The 20,405-nt window shown below is 41.7% G+C and overlaps 1 protein-coding gene across 1 annotated transcript in view; it reads left to right on the forward strand.

The window, feature by feature from the left end:
* Positions 1-20,405, forward strand: part of SLC4A4 (solute carrier family 4 member 4) — a 193,855-nt gene that overhangs the window by 98,486 nt on the left and 74,964 nt on the right. Inside the window, exons 5-7 of the mRNA XM_062574256.1 lie at positions 1,318-1,478; positions 3,326-3,505; positions 15,821-15,897. Of these exons, the coding sequence (XP_062430240.1) occupies positions 1,318-1,478; positions 3,326-3,505; positions 15,821-15,897 (418 nt within the window). The remainder of the gene's footprint in view (positions 1-1,317; positions 1,479-3,325; positions 3,506-15,820; positions 15,898-20,405) is intronic.

Raw genomic sequence — 20,405 nt, forward strand, 5'->3', positions numbered from 1 at the left:
TGCCTTTCTCCCGCACTCCCTGCTCATATCACAGTCATAACTGGTTGCTGCAATAAAGGAGAAAAGGTTTATGGCATTTTTATTTTTTGTCAGCACACAGAAGTTATGAAACGGGTGCAGTCCCCTCCTGCGTGCCGTGCAGCCGGAGGTGTTTGCTGAGACGCGAGGCGGCCAGCTGTGCAAACATGGCACTGGCGGCAGTGGGAGTGGAGGGCAGCGCGGCAGCGCGGGGGCCCGCTGGCCCTGGGGGCTGCTGCACTGGGGCTCCCTGCTGCAATCCCATCCCTTGTGGAGGTTTGCGCCTCGCGCTTGTCTGCTGTTAGGACACGGTTTTAGGGAGCGTGAAGAATATTTTGCCCAGCACAGTATTTAACCTTTGCTCGAATCTTCAACCGAAGAGATGAGCTTTCAGTTTTTTCCAGGCCTGCTTTGCTCAATCATTAAACAGTGGCGGCCGGCTGGAGGGAAGCAACGAGCCCCTTAATTTAGTCTTCTCTATCAACGCTCATTTGTTCCTTTGGGAAGTGGTTCTCTCTCTGCTGCTCTCCCTCATGCCAGCCCTTTAGTACTGGGCAGTATTACTCAGTGCTGCTGCACACTGGCAAGGCTACCGAGGTTTGGCAAGGCCCCCGATGTTTTTCCTGTAGTCAATAGGTCATATTGCCCTAGGCCTACCTGATTCCTTAAATGATGGCCAAAGCTTTCTGATCTTCTTGTCAGCATTTGAGTCCTTGAATGCAAGTCACCGTATTTCCGGGAGTGCTGATCTTGCATCCTCCTAGGGAACTGTGGTGCTCAGCCCCTCTCACCGCTGGCTGTTTCGTCAAGTTAGTAAGCGTGGCTCGAGCTATTTAACTTTCTGCTGCTCAGGTCTGATGAAGTGGTGGTAGGGGGCTGCTCTGCCTACATTTGGAGTGTCAGGTTAGGGCCAGGGTGTGCGAAGGCGGGAGTGAATTACCAGGTGTCAGCTAAGCTGTTGAAACTGCCTATATATTGTTGGCCTGCAGCAAGCATGAGGTAAACTGTGTTAGTTTAAGTGCTGGTGAAAGCTATTAAAGATAACGTGTTTTATCTCACATTTGCAATAGGTTACAAGCAGACACAGAATTATCACTGCTCAGCTGATGCATACCAACTCATTATGCCGTTGCAACTTGATCATGGATTTGTGGCCTTGGAGATGTGTGGGAAAATCTGTGTGCTTGAACTTGTCTGCGTGTTGTGATGGTTGGACTATCTTGCTTCTTTCAGAGACGGCTGCGAGGAGCTGAGGGAGCAACAACTTTAACCCATGCTCATTTGTCTGCCTTCTTGTAGGTGGATAAAGTTTGAAGAGAAGGTAGAACAAGGTGGGGAGAGATGGAGCAAACCTCATGTGGCCACATTGTCCCTACATAGCTTGTTTGAATTAAGGACATGTATAGAGAAAGGCTCAATAATGCTGGATATAGAGGCCTCTTCTCTCCCTCAAGTGGTGGGTAAGTAAGCTTCCTTGGCTCTTTCCCTAGACTCTTCCCTATAACTTTATCTTTTTATTAAACTTCAGGGTTTCCAGATTTCCTTTGAAAGTGAGGAACTGAGCATAGCTGCTCCGCCCTTCCCCCCGCCCCCAAAAAACAAACAGACAAACAAACAACAACAAAAAAGAACCCACAGGCTTCCTGAAATAAAACATGGAATAACCACGTGGGAAGACCCCAAGCTTTCCACTCCTATTAAGGGTGGTAGTTTAAGGTAACTCACCCATTTTCAGTGCCCAGTGAAAATACTTGCTTTCCTTAAAAGAGCAAAAGAAATAATCCTTCTAGCAATAACAGGGAAAACTGAAAAATGCATGGAAGAAGAGGATAGGTGAAAGAAAGAAAGATAGATAGAGTTCTTGGGGTATTTTTGCTGCTATGGGTCCAACCTATAAGGACTTACCACCCTTAATCAGTTACAGGGGGATGGCTAGAAAATCTACAGAATTGATTTCCAAAATTGTTTAAACGTGATCAATTTGTTGATGTCTAATGGTGACAGATAGGAAAGTTAAACTCACAGAGCTGTCTTTGTTGACTGGTGTTATACCAGAAACATGGGAGAGGAAAACTACTTGCCAGATGGAGAAAGATAAACGTGATGAGGAAATACATGTTGTTCTGAAAGGAGCGTTCCAAAAATTACTAATAAAATATATGAGCAACAAAAGCTGATGGAAAAATGTCACCTAACAAAGAATAAAGTTTTTGCAAACATTTTGTGTAACCAGACCTGCATGCATATAATCAGTCTTTTCTGAGTTAGTGTCAAAATATTAGGCTTTTTTCACCACAGATTTGAAAAGGCATTAATTTTTAGATAGCATATAGAAGATGACTTTCTGACTCATTGAGTTAGCAAATGTGATGCATGTTCTGCCTCTACTTTCCATAACTTTTATTATTAGCACAAATAAAAGTTACTGGTAGACAAATAAGAGCTGCCACTTTCCCTTGGGGGACAGCACGTTAACTGAAGTAATAAAGAGAACAATTTAATGTGGATTTTAACGTACAATAGAGGTTCGTAGTAAATCTGGCTACTCCTTTTTTGCCCTGGAACAGAGGAGCAGAAAGGAGAGAATTGATGGAAAATGAGCAGCCTTTGCAATGAGTTGGAAGTTTCTTTTACAGTGCTTCAGTGAAAGGCAAAACCATGTAAGATGTTTTATCCTGTGAAAATGGGAGCAAATTCTGCCTTTTGCAGTTGCTGTCTTATTTTTTTAGTTCTAAGAGCTGAATGATCTAATTAGTTACTCATCTCCAGGACTTTTTTCCTGTAGTCAGAATAAGTTTTATTGGAAACCTGTGAAGTGAATGCAGACCTTGTTTAATTTGAAAGAAGTTTTACTGTTATATTTCTGGGAGCATCCTGGAACTCACAATGTAGCTGTAGCTTCCCCACAAAAAAATACAGGTTCAGAGCAGATTCCACATTCTGGACTAAAAGCTGTCTTTTCCTGGCAATAGTTGCTTTGAAATCCACTTAATGTATGTATGAAAATAACAGAAGGGTGAGCGTCTTGGTGCAACATGTGCGTCAGTGGCTGTGTTACTGCTACTGGGCTGAGGGGCTCTGCTGGATGTTTATGTTTCATTTCAAAGGAAATGTTTAAAAGAGACTCCCACTAAAAATAAATTGGCAAAATTGGTGGTTTTGAGACGGGAAGGAAAGACTTCAGAATGGTAAGGTAGACTGAAAATTAACAGTCCCTCTCCCCCTGCTCTCCCCTGAGGTGACTGAAATTTGTTCCTTGTGTTTAATGCTCTTTTCCTCTCCCCTGCCCCCTCCTTGCATGCAACAGAAATGATTGTCGACAATCAGATCGAGACAGGCCTTTTGAAACTAGACATGAAGGACAAGGTCACCTACACACTGCTCAGGAAGCACCGGCACCAGACCAAGAAGTCCAACCTGCGCTCTCTGGCTGACATTGGGAAGACCGTCTCCAGTGCAAGTAGGATGTTTACCAACCCCGATAACGGTAATGCAGAGGCTAACTGGCTATAGCCTTCCTTGTTAAAGCAACCCACAAAACTCACCTGCCAAAAACTAACTCCGTTGCCATGGCGATGCTTTCCCTAACCCACAATTAGCATAGCAAGACCCAGGCTGATAATCCATCAGTGGTGGGCTCTGAAGGCTGCTTTGGCCGTGGCACATTGCTCTAACCCTATCTTCACTGGACAGAGTAGGAGAGGAGGCAGGTGTCAGGCAGCGGGATGCAGTGGTCATGGGCAACGCTAAGCAAAAGGCGTAGAGGCACTCTTGTGGCTACTGTGTAGGAGACGACATAGGAACAGCATTAGAAGAGACAGATTTAGAAGAAAACTCCAACCACGCCTGAAACCTGAAAGGCTGATTGTCTGAAATGTTCATACCGAGGCAAAGCTTTTGTGTGCGTTGGGTTTTGGTGTCCATGACACTCTTAATCAAAAATGGTGACGGGAATTATATGATCTAGCTTGCATTTTATTGCCATACAATCGTTGTCCAGTGTGGGTAAAGCTGATTTCCATCTTGCTTTATTCATCCTAAAACTGTTTTGTGGAGTGTGTTTCATGTATGTCTCTATTTCTCCTTAAAAATGCCATGTATGTAGTCTGTATAAATGTGTTTGTGTGCACAGATGCAGAGAGTTATAGAGGCCTTGGCAGTTAATCTGTACGTAATCATGCATTGAGATTTGCAATCTTTTTAATTGAGTTAATCAAAAAAGAGGATGTTTTAAGACTATTGTGTCTTGCAGTTCTGTGAACCGCTTCATGCGGCAGTATGAAAACTTGTTCAAAAGTCACTATTTTGAAATACCTAGAAACGAAAGCAAGCTGATATCAATATTACTACATTTGAGGCTTCTTAGCTTTCTGAGTTCTGCTTCTAAAGCTCACCCTAACGTCTCTCCCTATCATGTTGTGGTTCTTTATTAATACTTCCTACTTTTTATTGTCCTTTGCTTTTGCAACAGGTGTGTATGTGTGTGTGAAGAATATTTATGGCTCTTGATGATGCATCTTCGCATGTACCAGTGGCTTGATAATGCAGTCATTAAACAGATAACACAAAGGCACAGTAAAATGAATCGAGGGAACGCTCTAGAGGTGAACCTTTTCAGGGAATATCTGTGCAGAGATGCAGTGGAACAAAGCGGGGGACTGGGCTTTGAACAGCACTGTAAAAAAAAGTTACAGTTGGTCTGAATTCACATTCTGGGGAAGGAACTACAGCACTGGCAGATGAAGTTACTGGTGTGCACTGAAGACGGGGAGGCTGTTGCAAAGCCCATTCAGTGACTGGAAAGGCGTTCTCAGGCATTACTTGCAGTGGTGTGTGCACATATTAATTAATTTATTCGTTTATATATTGGTTACTGCCTCCATGACTACTTCTTTCTCTGAGCCTTTGAAAGAAAGGGTGAACAGGCTTGCCCTGTAATATGGGAGGCAGAATTTAAGAAGTTAATATGTAGCCTGCGTCACTGAGGTTTCAGTCTCCCTGCGTGCAATGTAGGTGATGCCGTTGCTTCTAGGCTCCAGCTCACAGCCGCTTTCCTAAAGGTAGGCCCTGAGTGTTACAGTAGCACGAAGCGTGGTTTTCAGGCTAGCCCGTGGTGCATTTCTGATGGCACAGTCAGACCAAACTGCTGTCATGGTACTACAGTACATAGTATGTAAAACTATTCAGATGGTGAACTCTTGGCTGTTGGGAGTGTCTCTGTGTTGGGGGAATGATATGCTTAAACAACTAGACAAATTTAGTGTTTTCCTCTATCAGTGATTTCCTCAGGGGTAGAAATGTAAAGCAACCTGTAGGATTGACTGCATGACACTGTTACAATTGGTGATTCCTTCAGACCCAACAAGAGTCTAACTGAAGGGAAAGGGGTTAAAATGTGCTGTTTACAACATGCATCCACCTTCTGCCTCTGCATTGCATCTGTTTTTGACTGCACCGTATGCTTGTAACAGCCTCTTCTTTTTTCGGCAGCTGGTCAAGTTCTTCCTTTCCACAGTAAGTCATTCACTGAGGAGCCATCAAAACTTCAGGGTGCTAAAGGCAAAATAAAAGTTGCTTAGAATATTAATGAAGGTAAACCATGCATAGTGCATTATTTTGCTGTACTTCAGATGATAAGTCCTGGCTCTTTGCTGTACAGAGCCAAATTTTCAGTGCTGGTTTTAACATGATTGTCCTGAGGGGATGACACTGGTAAGGGACATACATATAAGTTCTCACTCCAGCACATGCTTATTTTTCATGGCTTAGGACATCCTTTGCTCAGGTTCTACATGACTTAGCTTTTCATTCATTTATTTTTCTTGTTTGAAGAGACTGTGTGGGCCCTGTCTCTGTTGGACTGAGTCTTGGCTTTGCTTAGCCTGCCGGCTGACCTTGAACCAGTTCTTTCATATTGTTTTGCCCCTGTCTCCACCTAGGATATTTATATATTATAACAATATATAATGCATTATGTTTCATGACAGCTTTGAGACTTAAGGAGGAAGAGACATATACAAAGGGAAATAATTTATGAATAGTTGTTACTGATATTTATTATTTACACTTTAATGAAAAAGTAACTCCAGAATGTATATCATTGAGATATACGGGGCTCCCTGGAGTTCAGCGAGCGCATCTTATGTGCTTCTGAAGGCAGAATTTGTCCTTTAGACAGATAAAAATTTAATAAAGCCAACAGGACTGCAGCTGTCTCTCACCATGGCTAATAACAATAATAAAAGTGCCACCAGCCCCAGGTGCTCATAAATTTCCCTAGAGTTTCTTTCCAGGCAGATATTTGCTCTCAAGTGCTACCCTTCATTCCAGTGTTAGTAAAACATTCATATACTGTTCCTGCTGCACGCAGGTCAGTGTGAATGGCAGTCCCTCAGGACATGGGACCTGTGTACCTCTTGCTTCTTACCTCTGGGTGATAGCTTTACAGGCTGATATATTCAGAAAGCAGCTTGGCCTTCTGCTCGGCCGGTGTTTACTGCCCTTGGTAAAATGGTAACTTCTCATCTTTAGTCTCTCTTAAAACACACGGATGTAAATTATGAAGCACAGTGCTAATTTAGTTTACGCAGTTATTGCATGTCCATTAAAGGCTGTTAGTAAGACAACATCTTCTGACACTTAACTAGACTATACAATACTTAGTCTAAAAATGTTACTGGTTCTTACTGGGTAATCACAATTTCTTTGGAACCTGTGAATTTGGTGTGTATCTAATTATATCAAGCTATTTTCAAAAACATTTATTTGAGAAACAGCTTTGACACCTTTGCATAGTGTCATTACAATAGATTCTGTCTGCTAGTGATCTTTCTTTTTTCTTTTTAAGAAAAGTTATAGTTATATTTATACACAAATTAAATAATGATAAATTTCTTTGATGGTATTTGTTGGATCTTAAATCTGGAGACAGCCAAGGACCAATAAAAATATTTAGGTGCTTATATCTCACATGTCAGAGTGAGTAAATGACTACATATTAGATGTTCTAACATTTTCTATGCCTTTCTTACCTTTATGATAAACTTACTATAAACTACAGCTCTGACAGTATGAATATTCATAATTAGAACTTTTCGAGAAGTTTTAAATATGTCCTAAGGTAGTCTTCATGCATAGGGCAAGGGAAAAAAAGGGTAAATTAGCAAAAGTTACGAAGGCTTTAGTCTGGAGAAAATACTGTATTTTCACTTTGTTGTGTATTGTCACAAGTCAGTTGAGCTTCTCTATAAAGCACTGAAGCGTGTGGCTATTGCCATGCTCTTCGTTTATCTTCTCGAATTCTGGTCTCAGTGTTTGGAGCTGTCGTGATATATGAATGAGCCCTCTGCAGTTTTATGAAATGCATGTAGAAATTCAGCAACCTAAGAAATGCTGCTTTTTGGAGGTGACTGGGAGAGTAAACGTTCATCTCCCCACCACCGCCATGCCTGATTCCTGATGGTCTCCAGGCACTCTCTGGGCATGGGAAGACCCAACCTGGGACGACTCTGTCTCTGGGGCCAGCGGTTGCACAGGCATCCTGTTCCCAGCTCTTTTATTTTACCACTGTTTTTGCAGCCAAACTAAGTGGCAATCGGATTGGCAGAAACACTGGACTTGGGAGTGGTAAAGCTTTTTATTCATAACTGCGTCATAAAGACTGATACTCTGGTATTTTGGCTTGCCCAGTGATCGTGTTTGTAAAAAGATATTTCCTTAGAAATCCTTCTGCCATTGGGAAAGAAATTGTGCAAAAGATGACAATTTCTTGTGTGCTGTTCGATGGAGGAGGATAAATCAATGCATTTCTTTGCTGTCCCTTGAGCAGGATACAGATGATTATCAAAAAGCTGAACAGACAGAGCTGCACCACGTAATTGCTAAAAGCTACTTTTACGAAGACAGTGTCCTTTTTGTTGCTTTTTATTGGTAGAAAGCAGTGAGATATCTGATATGTTCAATGAGGAGTTTCAGAAGCATTTAAATTGAACTGCCACATGTTTTCTGACAGAGGTGCACTAGCGTGTCTTGTGTTGTTAACTGCCTTTCTAAGAGTTCTGGGTGTTAATTCAGACGTGTGCTTTTCTGGCTCAGAATACAACATTTGAATCGAGCCCCTGCGATAAGTAATATGTAGACAGGAGTCTGTCCAGCAGGTTTTGACCATCTGGCACCCGTTTGGACTGTAATGTAGAGCTCCCATTCATTTGTCCCTGTATAAGATGAGAAGGATGTGCACCATTCCTTATTCAGGTGCCTGAGGGCTATCTAATAAATGTTCAGCGGTACTTTGATGATGAAATTTGCTATGCAGTGTGTGTTTTAGCTATTATTATTTAGAAGAGAGCTATGAGTGTTCTGCTTGCCAGCGTTTTGCTTAACTTAGGCCCATGAGAGCCACTGGCACAAGCATTGCAGAGTAGCGATCAAATCATAATAAAAACAAACTGGCAAAAGCTGTAGAGAATAGGGGTGTGTTTGTGTGCAAGGATGTAACCTGTGTGGATAATGGCATGCTACCCATCACGGTGTGAATGGTGTCTGTGCTGTCCAAACACCTGGTGTATGTTTTACAGAGAAGAGGTAGGAGGCAGTTATTTATTTTTTTGCTGTGCTAACAGAGTAGTTTGGAAACACTTGAGTTAAAATAACAATTATGCTGTCTGCAGTGCATTAGATGATGCAATGAGAAAGTGGAAGCTAGTAACAGGTGAAAACTTTTCCCCCTTAAGTTCTTATTCTGCGTCAGAATGCATCTTTATTCTGTAAAGTGTTTTTCACCTGGGACCTGCATCCCAGGTCCCTTCAAAGAGTTGAATGATACAATGACAGTTAAATAGTAATAACAGTGGCAGAGAGAAATTAAGCCAGAAATGAGATCTCTCAAGAGACACTTGAAAAAAACCCAACCAGTTTAGTTAACTGTTTGCATTATTTGAAATATTACAAAATAGAGTATGCATTTTCAAGCCCTAATTGATGTCTGTTTTGGTGTTTATATGGCCAGGATATTCAAAATTGGTTCTTACGGGGAAGTGACCTGTTTTTTTTTTTTTTCAAAAGCAGTGTGTGTCTGCCATTCTTATTTCCTGCCTGTGCTGGGGACTGCTCAGTAGAACTAGAACTGAAGCTACTTTATTTAGGTGCGTGAAGTCTGGTTCTGCGATGCCTGAATTTCAGGCGCCTAGAATTAAAAATCTGCCCCAGACCTGCCGAATGAACCATGAAGGCTGAAGCTGCAGAAGAGATTTGGCGCTTCAAATGAGGGGGCTTGTTTCTTTGTCCCTGACCTATGCAGAAAGGTGCACGGTGCACTTGTGTACATAACTACAAATGTCCAAAACCTCTGCCTCCTAACTTGCTTGCTTGTGCGATTGCTTGAGCATTTTCTCCCTTTCGTTTTTTTTTTTTTTTTTGACTTTTCTACTTTGCTCTCTTCCTCCTCTCTGCTGCTGCTGCTGCTGTCTCCTGCTTGCACCACCAAAGCACGCAGCCCACTTGAGAGCTCCGTGCCCTGCCTAACGACACGCACGTTGGATGATGAGATCCGAGTGCAGCGCAGCCCCAGCGTGGGATGGCTCAGTAAGTCCCAGGGTACGGGCAAGCGGGCTGGGGTACTGCGCTTCCTTGCGAGAGTTTGGAGGAAGAAGAACGGGTAGCTCTCAGCAATCAAAGTTTCTTAATGCTTGCTGCTCCGTTACCAGTGGGAGGATTGGAAAGACCAGTCTTCGTGGCATGGCTGCTGGTCCAGCTGTCCATGTTACCCCTCTTCTCCACGCACTGTGCTCTCTTTCACTCTGTTTTCACAATCTGTTTTCACAGTGGTGAAGTGGGTAGCTCATTTGCACTCCCATTCAGGCAGTGGTCTCTCTCATAACCTACCCTGCAGAATTTAATGCATGTTTTGGTGTATCTTTTGGCTATCGGAAGGGTTTCATTAATTTTGCCACAAATGCAGTATTAGAAATAAAACAAACTTAAGTATTTTAATTTCCATATAAATTAAATGCAGAAATAAGCTCCCTTTGTGACACAGCTAGCAGGCCCTGGCAGCTTTGTGCCTCGGTGGTGAGTTGGGCTTGCCTCAGGCCCCAACTCTCTCCCGTTACCCTTCGGAGAGTCTTACTCCTCAGCAGCCCTGCACATCACAGAGGAGTGTGCTGTTCACAGAAAAAGGCACAGCTTACTGCGCTGATGGCAGAGAGGCTCTTTACAAGCCATAGCAATCTCTAGAAAACTGAATTTCAGGCTATTTACTGTGTGGGGAACCTATTAGAAGAATGAGATAATAACGTAGAGGTGTTTGGATTATCACATTACTTTTTGCACCAGTACTGCATTGAACGCAGTCCAGGAAGAGGCTTGCATTGCCTTTGCTAGAGTGACAGTAATGCAAATGAGGCCTGAGCTGGGAAATGATCCTTAGCTAGCAAACTGTGGACAAATGAACGTGGTGTGCTAAAACTTTGGCTGAAATGTCAACAGAAGACATTTTTGACTCCATTGCTCTGATCAGGGCTGGGATTGGAGTCTGTAGGCTGAGACTTGTTGCTTTCTTCTCTCAGATTCTTTGGTATTTAAAGAAGTTGCTGACCTGAAGACTACAGATTTTTACAGTTCTTCTTTAAGATGTCCCTCAGAATTCTTATTGCTGGGTTTTTCGTAGAGGCTGAGATTGCCTTGTGACGTTGTAATCTCCAAACGGTTGAGTCTGCTGCAGGGTTTGTCCTTACGGGCAGGTTGTTACACTAAAAAAAAATGACCATTTGACATGTCCTTGCTGCCTTTGGGCCTTCAGAGGTGCACAAGGGTTAGGAAAGAGAGTTAAATGGGATTTAGGCTGTGCAAATCTGTGCCATAGTGTCTACACAGCAAAATGGATTTTGATAGAAAAAGTACAGACAGGTTTGCACATGCTGCATCTTGTAGTTCTAGTTATGCTTGTGTGCAGCCCTGACTTTGCTTGGCACTCACTGTACTTTCAGGGAGATGGGATAATTTTGAAATGTAAGTGGGGGCACTGACAAGTTTCTCAGGTCAGCGAAGCTGCTTAAAGATGGTAGATGTGGTTTCCAGTCGACGTTTTAAAGAGCATCAAAGACAGTACTGAGTGGGAGTAGTCTGCTTGAGGACTTTGTAAAGCTTCTTCCAAAGATGATATGCACAGACACCAAACTTGAGGAGAAAACAGTCACACTGCACCCTGAGAAGATTTTGGCTGTCTGCGTTAGGTGTAAAATTTGTTGCAAGGGGATGGAGATATGAATCATCCTTACCCTGAAAGCTCTATGTAAGTCAGGCTTACGAGACATTTTCTACCTCCAAAGAACAAATAACACTTTTTAGACTTCTGATACTCAGAACTCTTAATGCAAGGCCGCTCTAGCGACTGAAGAATGGAGTGAGTAAGATCGGTGTGCTGTGCCAAGTGAAATTAGGAGGAGAGGCTTTGATCTCACTTGTTAAATATAGTGTCATGATTAAAGGCTCTGGATAGGTCCGCCTTGGCACTTTGTGGTCGCACCATGCCTATGTTTTGTCCCAAACTTAGTCTCCATAGATAGAAACAAAGGGATTGTGATTTCCTTGAAAATGGAGAATCATATTTATTTTTTGTTTGGAACTTTTTGTACTCATTACCGTCTAACTTCCAGTACAGGAGACTTATGTGACTATTTTTTATTGAGTGTGCTGGACGTAGATTATAAAAGGTCTAATGCCCTGTAGTATTCAAAATATAGGGGATTTCTCTTATAGACAGAGAGTTATTTGGGGAAAATTATAGATTTGTTTGCACTGAGCAGTCTTCAGTAGTGTGGGCAAAGTTACAGGGGGCAGGGTGACGTGACAGCAGGGGAGGCAGCTGGTCTCTGTGAAAACTTCATAAAGTACAGATGAATGCCCTGCAGTAAACGCTGAACACCAAGGCTGGCAGGTGTGTGCCTGCGCGTAAGGGACTGCGCGTATTCACCCCTCTATTTGCTGTTGGTAGCTGCTGAGGTTAGCCAATGCCAGGTGGAATTGGCTGAGTAATGCTTGCGGGAGTGTGCAGGTTGAAGCAAATGTGTTGAGGTTAGTGAGGTTTCCTTGCCAAGTGGTCAGGAGACTTTCTGTACCTGGTCCCTGGCAATGATAAATGGCTGTTAGTAGTGAAGCTAGATTTATATTAAAGTGCTCACACCTCTTTATGGGGTTAGCTCGCAGAAACAAGTGCAGATGCCGAGTTTGGCTTTCTCTTAGTACCAGGTCCTTTTACCTGCTAAGCTCTGTCAGTGCTTGAAATAAGAGCACTATCACACAACACTTTCTAGGCAGTTTCTTTAGAGAATACATCAGAGCAGTACTGTATTGCTGGCTAGGGATTAGTGGGGAAGAGAAGGAGATTGATGATCCAAAGCTTTCTAACTGACAAAAACAGTTTCTTTAGAGCTCTGCACCCTGACGTTTCTGCATCGTATTGTACAGTTTTGCCTGGTGTGCCTCACTTTGAGGCTTCATACATTTGTCCTTGCTTAGCCCTGTAGCGACAATAGTGTTGCTATAGTTTTGATAGCTTAAGAGTCATGTTTGTAGGCAAGGTCATGTTTGTAGGGAGATGTAGGATCTTTATTAGATCAGTGGATACATTTGGAAAAAAACAGAGAAGATTTTTGGCACATCTGTCTGTCCTCACATCTGGAACAGAAATGGGAAACCTCAAGCACAGTATGCATTGAGAATAGTTGCTCTGAGTTTGATTAAGTTATGTTGATTAGGTCAGGAAATGAAGAGAAAAGGTAATTGGCATTTGCGAAGCATAAAACACTGTTACCAAGAGGTGATAAAGTCATTAGCCACTTCCTCTAGAAAGAAAGGTAATTATCTCCTAAGGAACATTCAGTCTTGGATGTCTCATAACAAAGCAAACAAATTCGTAACCTGGAAAAGTATCAGCTTTGAAAGCTATGGACCCTCACGTTAGTCTGTTTCCTCCAGAACTGGGCCTAGAAATTTGGACAACCACCAAAGCAGTATGTAGAAAATGAAGACAGACATTCAGCAGATGCCTTTCTCTACAATTATGTAGTGCGGCTCTTCTGAATAAAATGCATTAAAACATCAGTAAAAAATGGTGTAAAATAAAACCATTAATGTTTTCCTCACCTTCCCCAAAGCTTTTTGGAAGCACTGCTTAGTTTCCTCTCAGTGAGACATTAGCCAGTGCCAGGAGTTGGAGGTATCAAACTAAGATCTGAACAATAAAAAATGTAATTCTGCAATGCTATGTCTTTGTCTATATTAGATAAACAACTCGCACAAAGCAGTGTATCCGCTTTGTGCAGATGGGCAGTGTGGGATATGCAGCTCTGAGACCAGCCCACAACTGTTCCCATCTCTGCAGGTCTCTGTAGTTCTCCAACTCTATTTAAATCTGCTGAATACTTTTTTGTTTCATTTCTCTCACTCAGTAACCCTCAGGTCAACTGATAGAAGCTTTGCTTTGACTCACCGAGCTGCATGAAACCAATTATCAGTGTGAACAAGCTTCACATTAAAAAAAATGCTTCCCTGTCTCTTGGTTTGATTTTATTGGCTCAGATTTGCAAAACGCCCGTGTGTTTCTCTGCACAGAACTTCAATCTTTCATTTCAGTCCATGGGTACATTGTATACTTGTCAAAGATTTCCCAGAATTGGCATTTTCTTTGCAACCTTTAAAAGAAAATTAATTGCACAGTATATTAAAAAAAAAGAATCCCTGTGTTTTAATAATGGACTTAAAGATTCCAAGAATCTGGTTTTATTTTGATTTTTTCCATCTATATTCTTTACCAAATATTTCTTATATATTAGTTCCTAACACAGAAGGTGTTATGAACACCTTTTTAGAAAAACTAATATGTACATTGTGTAATTGACACTAGCACATTTGATCACTTTTTTGCTGGCTTATTTATGCATTATGTATCTCCTCCTTGCAGGTTTAATATCAAACACATTGATCAAAATTTTAAACATTGTTAAGTCTCGCTTGCTAATAATCAAATGGGAGGCTGGTTAAGATTGTATGTATCTTGAGCTAGTCTTACAAGTGGTATTTCTCATTTCACATATTTGTAAAACATTGTAGAGATAGGTGGAGTCCCAGATCTGGTTCAGAATGACAACAGGAAGTAAGAGAAGCTGGATCCCCCTTTTGGAGTATCGAACTGAGCTTTGCTTTTACTGTGTTGTTCTTTCTTGGATGTGGTGGTAACATGTGACGTGTATATTGAGATTCAGTGGCTTGTAGCAAAGAGTACTGCAGGTCTACCTCCACATACATTGAATATATTGGAAAGAAAATGCAATACTGGGAGTCCAAATCTTCTTACTACTCCTTTTTTTTTGACTCAATATGCATAATAGGATACTATTGTTTTTAAATGGTGATATTAATCGGTTCATGCTATAAAAGATGAGTTATGTTATAACATGAGCTGTGGATATTCAGCAGCATTGAAATGACTTAGCATGAACTTTAATGGTAGATATTCTGAAGAGCTCAGTAGTAGATCTGTGTCCTGTATAGAGAGACCAGATTTGTTTTCTCTGGGAGTTGATCAGCACTGACAATTTGGTCTTTCATTATATGGATATCTAACCGTTAGTTTCATCAATGTTGTCTTGAAACATCCTAACCTAGAAATACCTCAAAAGTTGGAAAATGCCTCTGTGACAGCTTTCTTTAATATTTTCTGTCTTTCTGGTTATGTTCATGATCAAAAACTCTGTAATAACAGCTCCTGTTGTTCTGCTTAAGGTTCCAATGAGAGTGGGCGAGAAGGGATGGAAAAATTTCAGAACAAAAGAAAATGCATGCCAATTGCAGGGGTTTAGAATATTGTATCCATCCCAGCAGTCCCCTTTACTGCTGCTCTTTTGATTTTTCTTCTTTTATGGCTATTTCTGGGTTTCTTCAGTTTTAACTATAAAGGCTTTTAGTAGGATTGTAGAAGTGAATTATGAGATAATGGGTCCCCCCCTCCAAGTTCTTTCGGACTATTTTCATGTAGTTCTACTTCAGTTCTGCTTCAGTCTACATAAGAAGAAGTAGGAAAAGTAGTCCATAAGGGAGCATGCAGCTCCTGTCTAGTTGTTTTCCAGTGCTTGAATGTCATTATTTCGGGCTTACAGATGAACAGTTGATCTTTGAAAGGTAAATGGAAGTTACCTATTTCCTCTGTTTGCATCTGTGTTTTCCTTTGTCTCTCCAGAGTATCTGGTCTTAGGAATTGTTGACTTTAGGCCTACCGATTCGGTGCACACGTCATTTAGCTCAGTAAACCCCTAGGGTTCATGGATTTAGTTAACAAGGTTACCTGCCAACCTTCCTCATTGCATGAGCTGCATACGCAGTCTTGTAGCAGGTACAGGCTATGTAGGAAGCTAAGAGAAATGGTTCAGAGGTAGCAGTGACCATGAGGGTCCCACTGCTGTGTTGCAAAATGGGTTTGTAACTGGGTCCCTGGATGACCCAGCAGCGTCAGCCTCTGCAGCCAGATGCTAGTTTGTTTTTTCCAACAGCCAGAAATTATGAAAGGTCTTAGACAGTATCGCTGTTCTAAAGCTTGCAGGAATGCTGTGGATCAGAAATGATGAACCATTCACATCTTTCTATTCCATGTGCCACGTGAATTTATAGAAAGCAGCCTGTCAGGGTCTCAGATTCCGCATGTGAACCTCCCTTGTGCAAGGAAAGGTGTTGCTGTAGCCTGAGCCTCTGTGTTCTTCTTACGGGATTGAAATAGGTCCTTTAATTGGTGTTGACATTGTTCTTACAGGCAGTCCAGCCATGACTCACAGAAACCTGACTTCCTCAAGTTTGAATGACATCTCTGACAAGCCTGAGAAAGATCAGGTAAGCTTTGCATTTGGACTTCACTTGATGGTGTGTGTGGTTAGAAGCTGGATGTTTAGAGAGCGCCTTTGTGCTGTCAAACTGAAGCAGATGAAATGGGCCAGCAGTGAGTCTGACAGAGTCCTGTCACTGGATCCTTCGCTTCCTAAGCATCAGCCTTGAAAGAAGCTGGTCGAACTCTCACAAAGTCTGAAGCAAGTTCTGCCATGTACAGAAGCTACCTGGCAACCTGCCAGATATCAATCTGTGAGAAGAGAATGCACAACATACAGCTTTTGATATATTTTCTGATCCTCTTTGCACTGAAAACGGGGTCTTTGTTTCAGCTGGGGCCCCACGTTACACTGTGTGGTAGCTGCGGTCATGCAGCACTCCATGACATGCATTTGCAAGGGAGATGTGATGGAACAGGAGCATTTAAGGAAATGTGTCCCCCCTACATCAGTTATCCTAACAAAAAATGTTACCTCATGCTGTGCAACTGTGCATCACTTCAGAAATGCAACTTTAATAAAAGATGACAGCAGAAGAATAGCATCTAAGTGAAGATGAATTATAGAGTTAAGTTGAATTAGCCTGTAGTGCCCCAAGAAATGAGCTCTTCCTTACCAGTCTCCAGGAATTTGTCTAATTTCTTAGAACAGGGCAGTTCATGGTATATTGTACGGGCTTTCTTTGTGTGTGCTCGTGTGCTCTCACCGTTTCTGAGAGTTTAAGAGTTTGAGGGCTAGGAGTGAGTTTAGTTTTACTCTAATGTCTGAATAAAGTCTCTGTGTAAGTTTCAAAAAATCTTTATCTTGGTTTTAAAAAATGGGTTATTCTCAGAACACAACTGTTTCTTTGAGAGCATCTTTTTTTCCCCATCCTTCAGTGTTCTTTAGTCCCGTAGTTATTTTCAATGCAAATGAGAGTTACTTTGGAAAATTGTTTGGGTAAGACAGTATATGCTGTCCAGTTGAGAGTGACTCTTGTCCTTCCAATGATGACTGGATGCAATCTTTTTTAAGAGCAACTCTGCTGTATAACAACACAGCAATGTAATTGATGTAGGAAAAAAAAGAAGTTCAGAGTAATTAAATGTGGTAAAACTGTTCTTCAGCGTGCTCCTATATCCTTTCTCCCTCTACTGGCATGTCATTTATGCTACTATTACTTCCCTATTCAAACAATTATAAATACATAATCTTCCCATTTAGTAAGTGAAAAATCCATGCAAAAGGAGGAAATGGAGGATAAGAAAATAAACATTATAATATTGCATGTGCAAAATAAATATAACAAAGAAATAAAGATTCCCCCTCTAGTATCAACTTTAATTATTCAAGAAAATACTTAAAGAGAAAGGATGCAGAGAGTGTTTCATGTTGACCCCAGTGTCATTCAAAGTTGTAGCATGTATTTATATAACTTTTTTCCCCAAAATATGTTTCCATTATTGTATGCAGACATACATGGGGAAGGGATAGGACTGTAAGACAGCCTTTCCATTGGAAAGGCTGCTGTGTGTTACATTTTAATCATACTGTAATTGGGATGTTATAGGCAGAGTAGTAGAAAACTAGATCTAAATATTGCAGCAGGCTCTTTAGATCCCTGCAGTACAAATGTTCTGTTGTTTCTCCTGCTGAAATTTCTATGGACATATTAAACATATCCAGGTAATAGCCTTTTTGTGTTGAGTCAAGGATAAAAACAGATTTTTCAGTAGTGCTAATAGTGAGCTGTGTTAATAAATCCAGTTTGGAAGTGTACTACAGTTTTTAACATTCAGTATAGATAATGCTTGACTATTTATAGTGAAAACCGTTACTTTTAAACTATCTTGTTCCAAAAAGTTGTTTAGTTAATTAGCCAGTGTCTGGCTGATGAACTTTGCCCAGTGGAACCCTTGTACTGTAAGTGTTTCAGAGTTGGCCTGAGAAATCACCTTAGATCTCAGTTTTTAGTTACTGATTAACTGCAAGTTGTGTCTTGATAAAAAATTTGTGAAATTGTGATGATGCCTAGCAACTTTCTTGAGTAAAACTTAGCATGCAGTACAGGAGACAAGGGAATAATTCGTGGTGTTATGACAACGGGAGCTAGAAGGAGAACAGATTTTCTTGCCTTGACAGCAGAGTGGCTGGTTTTCATTATTTTAGTATCCCATCTGGAAGTCTGACAGTTAATATGGCCATATAGTGAGATAAGAGTCTGCTAAAGAAAAGAGGCTCTATATTTTTTTATTTTTTTGTGCATATCAGAGACCAGCGTGTCTTCAAACTATGACAGGCTGAAGTTAGTTTATGACAGTTGCTTAGAGCAGGACTGGGATTGAACTCTTCTATCAATCACTTTTTTTGCAAATACAGAGAATATGACGTATGGGTGTTTTAAATGAAAAAAGACTTTAAACAAACATTTATATATCTTTGTCATTTTTCCTGCCTACCTACATCCTTATTTTCAGTATTACAACTTCTTGTGCTAACAGGAGTGGTGCAATTAACAATACAGTGAGCTTGTAACCAGAATACTTTTTATGTGTGTTTCAGTAGGTTCTTATTAAGCAGAAAGATGCCATGTAAAAGTAAAGCATATTTCCTGGATGCTCTCACTTCAAACTGTGAAAAGTGCTCCTCAGAAGACATTTCCCTTTTCTTTCTTTGTTTCTCTTTCATTATCTCTTTCTATTTTTATCTTTATGGAGAAGGGCTGGTGGGAAGTGCTTTGTAATTGCCTCAGGACCTTCCACCCTCCCTTTTCTGAGGCTGGCAGAGTGGGTTTTGTGATCTGGCCACCCACAGGACATCCTGGAGGGAAACACTGAACCCTCTTGGAACAGTTCTTGTTCTGCAAAGCCTATCTGGTTCCTGCCAGTAAACACTGGACGCTCATCTAACTGGTAGTGGCCACAGTAGTTTGAAGCAGCCATTCTTTTCAGTGCCCTTCGGCCTGCATGTGAGAATCTTCTTACCCAAGTACTAGCCTTCTGCCACAGTGATTTTAAACTTTCTGCATCGTGGGATGCTCTGTCTCTGCTTAGGAACAGTTCCCTCATGTCTGTTTGGAAATGCAGGCTGATCCTGGTCCTGAGCATCCTGCCCTGGCACAGGTCCCTACTTCCCTCCTTCCTTTCACCAGGATGTTATAATGTCTGGGTTGAAAACTTCTGTCTCCAGTCATCTGATCCTGATAAGTCTTTGTAATGTTTGTTTGGAATCATTCTCTTCAGAGCCCAAGGGGGGGCAGATCTCAGGTGCACTGCAGTTGCTTTACCTCTCGTGAGGCATTTGTCTCCAGTGTGGACCTCCCAAGCTGGGAGGAAGCAAGTTAGTCCTCAGATTCAGTGAAGACAGACGGAGAGTGGTCAGATGAATTTTACCGTAGAAATATGAATTTACAAAGCGGGGACTGTAATTGTCAAAAATAGAATTGTTCCATTCAATTCCACATTCCTAACAACTGGGGAATTTTAAGGATGAACTTTAAGTCTGCAGTGAACAAAAGAAGCCTGGAAAAGGTCAGAAGAGGACATTTAGGGGGAAGCTCTCTGCAGAAAAGTGGAATGCGTTGGTATGTTCACTAATACACTTGACTGCTTCTCTCTCCCGGAGCTTTCTTGTTATTGGCAGCAAGGCCTGAGGGTGGTCACCTGGGTATGGCTGCTTGGAAATGGCTTCTTTTCTCTTCTCTCTTCTTTTCTCTTTTCTTTTCTCTTTTCTTTTCTTTTCTTTTCTTTTCTTTTCTTTTCTTTTCTTTTCTTTTCTTTTCTTTTCTTTTCTTTTCTTTTCTTTTCTTTTCTTTTCTTTTCTTTTCTTTTCTTTTCTTTTCTTTTCTTTTCTTTTCTTTTCTTTTCTTTTCTTTGATAATCCCTTGAAGGTGGCACTTTTTTCTTTTTCCCATTATTGTTTTAAGGCAGTTAGAAGGCACTAAGCAGCTGGGACCTTGGCTGCAAAGGAAAAGGTTGTTCAGCCCAAGGTGATCCCTCCAGACACAGGCACACACTTCTCTAAGGTGCCTGCCTGGTCTCCTGGCTTATTTTTGAGTCCCTGCTTATTTTTGAACTGTAATTGCAGAGTCAATTCAAGTTTCAGATGGGCCTTTTCTGTCTCCAGAAGAAGTACCCCTAATGTAGACAGCTCTATTAAGAGCCTCAAGCTAGGTGAGTTGTATTCATGCCTTTGGGGACTTGTGCCAGGGCAGCACCTGGGTAAGGAGAGCCCTTGTGTCACAGGAGAACACAGAGGCTTTAACACTGCTTGGGATCTTGCCCAGGGTGCTGCAGTGCAGCATACTAGAGCACACTGGATGTATCTGGGGAGTTTTCTGAAGATCTGTCAGAGGATCCTCCTTGAAGCTGCCTTCCTTGAGGTTTGCAAGGCCTGCTTTGTCCTGCCCTACAGCAGCCTTGCCGAGGATCAGGAACGATGCGTGTGTGCAAAGGCAGGGCAGCCTGTGTACAGGCTGGAGGTGGTGCCGATTGGATTGCCCTCCTCCTGTGGGAGAGGAACAATAAATGATCAAGG

Source organism: Rhea pennata, chromosome 4, assembly GCF_028389875.1.
Source record: "Rhea pennata isolate bPtePen1 chromosome 4, bPtePen1.pri, whole genome shotgun sequence".
NCBI classification, from domain to species: Eukaryota; Metazoa; Chordata; class Aves; order Rheiformes; family Rheidae; genus Rhea; species Rhea pennata.